The 7,772-nt window shown below is 51.8% G+C and overlaps 1 protein-coding gene across 1 annotated transcript; it reads right to left on the bottom strand.

The window, feature by feature from the left end:
* Nucleotides 1-6,812: 6,812 nt before the first annotated feature.
* LOC141737414 (olfactory receptor 14C36-like) lies at nucleotides 6,813-7,772 on the bottom strand. Its single transcript, XM_074572106.1, has one exon. It carries the CDS (start codon nucleotides 7,770-7,772, stop codon nucleotides 6,813-6,815), a length of 960 nt encoding a protein of 319 aa, XP_074428207.1.

The raw sequence follows: 7,772 nt of genomic DNA, 5'->3' as shown, positions 1-7,772 counted from the left end.
TGTCCCTCGTTACAGGGCAACCCCATCTTCTGTAATTTTTCTTGGGCTTTGTTTGAGTTTGTGATTGTGTCATTGTTTTTCTTTGTATAATGCTGTCCACAAAGAATTCTCATCATTTTTGCACTTGCTAATTATGCATCTGTCTTAATTTGTGAATCCCACAGACATTGTAAAAGAGGACCTGTGCTCTCTGTGTATTTAAGCAAAATAAAGAACCTTCTAGTGACTTGTTTGCCCAAGATCTTCCCTCTGGAACTCACTCTGGAGCTGCAGGGCTATGCCTGTGAGCAGAGGTGGAGGGGAAAGTGTCTCAGCACAGCAGCACTGTCAGGGAGCACCAGCCGCCTTCTTTTCAGGCTTATTCTCTGTTTCCACACTCTCCTGCTGAGCGCTGGCGCTGCTGTAAGGACCGAGTGCTCTGGCAGCTCATACTCCTGCTGTGTGCTGTCCCCTCAGGCAGGGACAGGCACCGGGTGCTTCTCTGGCAGAGCTGGCCTCCCCAACAGCTCCTCCATCACACCATGGCATTGCCTCAGGGCAGTGCCTGAAGGCTCAGGCCTTCTCCCAAAGTTGCTGTCAAGAAAATGCCCAGGAAAGTGCCCTGCAAGGGAAAACACCTGTGTGCAGCTTAACTGTGTGAGTGTGCAGGCTGGGGACAAGCGGCAGCTTCCTCACTCAGCCAGGGCTCCTGGGAAAGACATGAAGGGCCGGCAGAGCAGGTTCTTCTCTGTCCCTGTGTGTGCTGGACACCAGGGGTAAGATGCCCCAGGGCAATCCTCACACACCTCTCCAGTAACAACCACCATTTCTAGCACTGGCCTCTCGTCCCAGCTTGGGGAGGTTGGTTGTCCCTCCAAAGAAGTTCATGTTTGTATTGTAGGAATGAGATGTAAGCATGCACATCATGTGCGTGTGGGGAGATGAACCTGAGAGAGCACAAACACCATCAGCTATTCCTGGGGGTTCCTTGAAGGCCTGTGGGACAGACAGCATCTGGAGGTCACTTCATTTGGAGAGTAACGTCCCCAGGGAAACCCCCTGAATGCAGCACTGGGATGGGCTTCCTTGACCCCAGGTCCCTGTGTCCTTTCCTCACGCCGTGGGGCATCTCAGAGAGGTGCCGAGCAGGGAGACACAGCGCGGGGCTGAGGGGCTGCCAGCCTCTGGGAGTGGCAACAGGAGGCCAGGGAGTCTGCTGCAGGGCCTCTGCCCGTGCCAGGGAAGGACTCGTGTCTCTGAACAGCCCTGCCAGAGCCCTGACAGTGCTGGGTGTGCCTCCAGGAACAGCCTGTGTGCTACCTCACCCTCCCCTCTCTTCATGGCCTGTCCCTTTGATTACACGGTGTGACAGAAGCACCTCTGTGGGGCATCTCCCCTGTGCAGTCAGAAAGGGTTCTGCAGGCGTGAGCGGCATTGCCCTCCAGAAGATGGCATTTCTCACCTCTCACAAAGCACAGAGCACGTCTAGGCAGTAGGAATGCAGCCAGAGGCACACACCCCTCCACGTTTCACCTCTCTCAATGTCGATCACAATATTTTTTAAGCACCAGACAGAGAAACAAATGGTCTCACTCAGAGTTGTCCTCCCATCTCTTCCTCCTCTCTTCCTCACGACCTGCCCCGTGACTGTGGTTGGGAGCACCCTCCTCATCATGGGGATGCTCCTGGAAAACTGTGAAACCTGCTCCAGCGGCACCACCCTGACTGTCCCCTGACTGGGGACAGCACAATCTCTGCTCGCAGCAATATTTGTGCTACTTCCCGCACCTTTGGCACGTACGGAGTGTTTCCTGCTGGTGGCCACATCCTACGATGAGTACTGGGCTGTATGCCACCCCCTGCTCTCGGCAAGGCTCGGGAACTGGAAGGGCTGTCTCCATAAGAGGGCTGCACCTTGGCTAGGGGGATTTCTGTCATCTACAGGTGTCATTTTGTTCTTTTTCCAGATACATTTTGTGTCCCTGATGTCCCGGACCACTTCTTCTGTTCTTTTGCCCCAATGCTGGAACGCCCCTGCAGTGAAAGCATGACACTCATGGCCTTTGATTTCATAACCTTCTTTTTAGACCCACTCTTTTCCTTCCTATTAGTGCTGGTGTCCCATGTGTGCATCAGAAGTTCCACCCTGGGAAAGCTCTCCTGCCCAGGTGAAGACTTTCTCCAGCTGCTCCTCTCACCGTGCTTGGGTGGGAAGCGGTCTGAACAATAATGTTAAAATGTCATCTCTGGTACAAAGTCCTCCTGGCAGCCAATTACTAATGGCGTCCCTCATTGACTAACCCTTGACCACCACTGTGGAATGTTTGTATCATCTCTCTCTACAGTGCGAGAAAATTCACTTTCAGCTCATTTGTGGATGATGCCAAGTTGTGGGGAGCCCTTGAGGAATCTCACCCAGTTAGCACTGTTGGTAGCAGGAGAGTTGGGAAGGATGACTGGTGGGTTATGCATGGCTGGCCATCAGGTGCCCACCAAGCCATGGGAGGTCCTCACTCCTCCTCCTCAGCATGAATAAGTGAGAAAAGACAGTGAAAATACCCATGAGTAAAGATAAAGGTAACTTAACAGAGGGGGAGAGTGTTTGTGGGGAAAAGGATAAAAGAAAAATAAAGTGAAAAGCAAAGGCCACAGGCAGAAGCAAAGCAAAACCAGATGAGATTGTTTCCTCTAGTTCCTGTCAGCAGACAATATCAGCTACCTCCTGGGAGGCAACGATCCTATACATGTAGCAGTCTCTTTGGAAAACAAATGTCTTAATAATGAATGTCACCCCCTTCCCTCTCTTTTCTCTCAGTTTTTCTTGCTGAGCATGATGTCATATGGCAAGGAATATCCCTTTGGTCAGTTCAGGTAAGCCGTCCCATCTGTGGTCCATCCCAACCACTTGCCCACCCCGAGTGTACTACCTTTAGAGGGGGTTGGAGAGACAGCCTTCACGCGGTGCAAACACTGCTCAGCAATAGCCAAAACATTGGTGCGGAATCAACACTGTTCCAGGCACGAGTAGAATGCACAGCAGGGTATGGGCTGCTATGGGGAAAGTTCACTCCATCCCCGCCAGACCCAGTAGCTGTTGGTCTGTGTAGGACAACCTGCGGTGAAGATGGCAAACGGCACTGTCAAGGCTGGAAGTCACCAAGAGAATGCAAGTCTTTGTCCCCTGGGGCACAGCAGTGGTCTCTGCCACCAAGGCCTGTGAGGAGACTTGTTGTCCTAAGGCACTGGGGGGGCCTCCTCATGGCCTCCTTGCACACCCCCAGCAAGGCTGGGCACTGTCCCACCGGTGTCCTTCACTCAGCATCACACCCCCCACCTCCCCCTGCCCCAGGAAGAGCCCTGAGCCATGCGGGAGGGACAGGATCTGCCTTGCCAGGGCATGGAAGAGGTGACAGCAGCATTCTCTGACTGATATGGATCCAGGGTCTCTCCTAAGGAGATCTGGACTGCTGGCAGAAGCTGTCCCTTGAGGTCTGACACAGGATGGCCAACCTTGCTCCTCACCTCCCCAACCCCACCATGGCTCTCATCGGCCACCTGGGACTTGCATCCCTTTTCCCTCCATCAGACTTGTCCACCGCAGTCTGCAGCTGGATGTTCCAGCTCCTTTGCACCAGCTCCCACCTGCTTTCCTCAGAGACCTGCTGCACACAGGCAAACAGGGAAGTTTTTATTTTTGAACCAACAAAATAAAACTGATAAGGTTCACCATTAAAATAAACCACTCCTCAACTGTGTGCCAAGTACAATCTGCCACCAATGAGGTTCACCTTCCACAAGGCATAACCATGCAAGAAATATTTTAGAGAGATGAAAAATTATCAAATCAGTAAAACTAAAGAATGTGCAGAATGAGACAGACTGTTGAGAGACAGGCAAGCTTTTAACTCCATGAATCTCAAAGTATCAACTGGACTGTTGAGAGGTGTCTGAATGATGAAAGAGGAAGGGGAAGGGGAATCTACAGAGCTGTTGCAAGTGCTTCTATGCAGATGCGCTGCTGGAAAGGTGACTGCAGACAGGGTCAGTTTAGTTGGGAGAGGTGGGAATACGTGAAAGATGAGGGAGATTAAATGCACAGCCTGATCCAGAGAGTACTGACACTGCAAACAGAGTGGAAGGTCAATAGCTCTCCTCTTGATATTCATGCACTTCCTGAAAACTCATTTTGATCTTGTGGGAAAACACTGATAGTTTTTAAAGTTTTCAATGTTTTCAGCTGATGATGTCATGCTCATAATTTTTAACATTTGTTTCTCAGGTTTTCAAGCAGACCTCCGCTGTCTGCCCATCAGTATCCGGTGGTACTTCCAGAGGATCCAGCGTCTCTGAAGTGCATGCCTGGGACTGGCCTCTGCCAGCTTCAGCCCTGAAGTGGCCAGGCAGGTGGACTGAATGAACACTGAAGGCTCCTTCCAATTTAAATATTCTCCTTCCTCTCCTCTCCTCTCCTCTCCTCTCCTCTCCTCTCCTCTCCTCTCCTCTCCTCTCCTCTCCTCTCCTCTCCTCTCTTTTCCCCAGTTGTCAGGGAGTTTCTTTGATCACTGGAGAGGGGTAGAGGTAGGAAAAGCTAACATGCTTGGGCTGTTGCTTGTGAGGTCACCTCATGACAGCAAGGTGATTGGCCAGGAGAAGGCAGACATCATGAGGTCATCAAGGACATCAGATGGGAAGGCTGCAGACAGATGACTGGGGCCCTGGTGAGGCCCTGCTCTGGGCTGAAGCCACCAGCACATGCCATGGGAACCTATGGGTTGTGGCATGAGAAATGTGACAGAGAACAGTGTGAGAAGGGACCAGCAGTATGGGCAGCTGCCTGTGTCCGTATCACAGGGTCCGTATGGCCTGGGTCTCACAGGCAGCTGCAGATGTGAGAAGTGGCCAAACTGCACAGAGGGGAAGCACTGGGGATCTCCTGGGCAGTCAAGTCTTGCAAGGGAAGTGCCTAGGGAAGCCATCAGTGATGCCACTGAAGTCCCAGAGGACCTAGGCAATGGTATCAAGTGTAGTGTAGTGTAGTAGTATCCAAACTATCAAATTGTGTACAAATGGGTAAAACCTGAGACTATTAGGCAAAAAGTAATTGGTGTGGGTTACGAATTGGGGAGGAGACTGGGGCAGGGAAAGGGAGGGATCAAGGTCGATCGTGGAGAAGAAGCCTATGGAAGATGTGGAGGAGGGGGATTCAAGGTGCCAGCTGCCCATGGGGAGGTGGCTGGTCAGTGCTGGTCTGGCCAAACCCCACGCCTCATCACCGTGGTCAGTCCTGCAGTACTGGTTTCAGTTGGGGTGGAGTTAATTATCTGCCTAGTAACTTGTATGGGGCTGTGTTTTAGACTTGTGATGAAAACAGTGTTGGTAACACACCAATGTTTCAGTCATTGCTGAGCCGTGCTTGCACAGCACCAAGGCCTTTTCTGCTCCTCACCCCACCCCACCAGCGACTAGGCTGGGGGTGCACAAGGAGTTGAGAGGGGACACAGCCAGGGCAGCTGAGCCCAACTGACCAAAGGGATATTCCATACCATAGGGCATCGCGCTCAGCAAGAAAATCTGTGGGAAGAAGGAGGAAAGGAGTAGCGTTCAGAGTCATGGGATTTGTCTTCCCAAGTCATCGTTATGCGTGATGGAGCCCTGCTTTCCTGGAAAGTGCTAAATATCTGCCTGCCAATGGGAAACAGGGGATGAATTCCTTATTTTCCTTTGCTTGCACACACAGCATTTGCTTTCCCTGTCAAACTGTCTTTATCTCAACCCATGAGTTGTCTCACTTTTACCTTTCTGATCCTCTCCCTCATTGTACCGTGAGCGGGCGACTGTGTGGTGCTTAGCTGCTGACCGGGGTTAAACCACGACATTTACTCAACTCTGCTCCTGGCTATTTGCTGTGTGAGTGGGCTCACTCTTGTTTGTGTGGTTTTGGCATGAATGTATGTACATTCTTTGCTGGGGTGGGATGGCAAGGAGGAGGAGGAGGACACGGGGCAATGGAGAGACCCAGGGCCGGGAGTGTACGGACCACTCATGCAACCTTCACATCAGATCAGCCACAGAGTGGGAAAAGGATGGGGCCAGTTGTGTGGCTCATGGTCGTGTAAGTGCTGCTGTTGGTGGGTCGCTGTAAAGGTGCTGGTGCCCTTTGGAGTTGGTCTGTGTCGGGTTGCCTGTGTCCATCTTGTTTCCTTGCAGATACCTGGACTTAATGCTTTCCCTTTGGGTGACTCCACTTTGGGCGATCGCTCGCTTTGTGAGGCTCCAGTCACTGACCACCCCAGGTGCACACAGTCCGTGCCTATCTCGCAGGCTCTCCAGGCACCTCCAGGTCCTTCTCCTGGAGTACGTCCTCTGCCCTGTCGCACGCTGGGACAGTGCACTGTGACAGTATCTCAGTGACCATTCACCATCTCCACCGTCAATAGGCAACAACAGATGAGTCCTAAGTCCAACCCTTCTTCCCTAACACCTTCCAATATGACAACGAGCTTTTTACTCGGGCCCTTTTGGGGTGAAACATCTGGGCCGATATCATCTGTTCCTGATATCAGCTTTGGAAGAACAGCCAAAACTTGAGGAACTGCACAGGGAAGATGTCACAGTATTAGAGAGATGTTACAGAAGTGGCAGCTCTCAAATTGTGTTAGAAAAACATTTATACAGGTTTCAGGCGATAGAGAGAGATGGGTTCATGTCTCAGGAGAGTGAGCTAAATACAAACAATTATTTAAAAACGTAATAACCATAAACAACACTACAGGAAATGCTAGAAAGAAAAAACAATAAACAGAGTACAGGCCTGCACTGGGATACCGTAGATGTCATTTGTGGACAGTGATGGAAAATTTATCAACATTGGCAAACATCGAATAAAGGACTTTCCTAATGGACTCCTTGAGCTCCTGGTTCCTCATGCTGTAGATGAGGGGGTTCAGTGCTGGAGGAACCACTGAGTACAACACTGCCACCACCAGATCGAGAACTGGGGAGGAGACGGAGGGGGGCTTCAGGTGAGAAAATATGCCAGTGCTGATAAAGATGGAGACCACGGCCAGGTGAGGGAGGCACGTGGAGAAGGCTTTGTGCCGTCCCGGCTGAGAGGGGGTCCTCAGCACGGCCCTGAAGATCTGCACATAGGACAGCACGATGAAAATAAAACATCCAAAAACTAACAAAGCACTTAATATAAGAAGGCCAAGTTCCCTCAGGTAGGAGTGTGAGCAGGAGAGCTTGAGGATCTGGGGGATCTCACAGAAGAACTGGTCCACAGCATTGCCCCGGCAGAGGGGCAGGGAAAATGTACTGGCCGTGTGCAGCAGAGCATAGAGAAACCCACTGCCCCAGGCAGCTGCTGCCATGTGGACACAAGCTCTGCTGCCCATCAGGGTCCCGTAGTTCAGGGGTTTGCAGATGGCAACATAGCGGTCATAGGACATGACAGTGAGAAGGGCACACTCTGCGGCAAGGAAGAAGACAAACAGAAAAAGCTGGGCAGCACATCCTGTGTAGGATATAGTCCTGGTGTCCCAGAGGGAATTGACCATGGCTTTGGGGACAGTGATGGAGATGAAGCCAAGGTCGAGGAAGGCGAGGTTGAGGAGGAAGAAGTACATGGGGGTGTGGAGGCGGTGGTCACAGGCGATGGTGGTGATGATGAGGCCGTTGGCCAGGAGGGCAGCCAGGTAGATGCCCAGGAAGAGCCCAAAGTGCAAGAGCTGCAGCTCCCGTGTGTCTGCGAATGCCAGGAGGAGGAACTGGCTGATGGAGCTGCCGTTGGACAT

The sequence above is a fragment of the Larus michahellis genome, unplaced genomic scaffold, assembly GCF_964199755.1.
Source record: "Larus michahellis unplaced genomic scaffold, bLarMic1.1 SCAFFOLD_117, whole genome shotgun sequence".
In the NCBI taxonomy this organism is placed as follows: domain Eukaryota; kingdom Metazoa; phylum Chordata; class Aves; order Charadriiformes; family Laridae; genus Larus; species Larus michahellis.
This window is presented reverse-complemented; position numbering and strand designations above follow the sequence as displayed.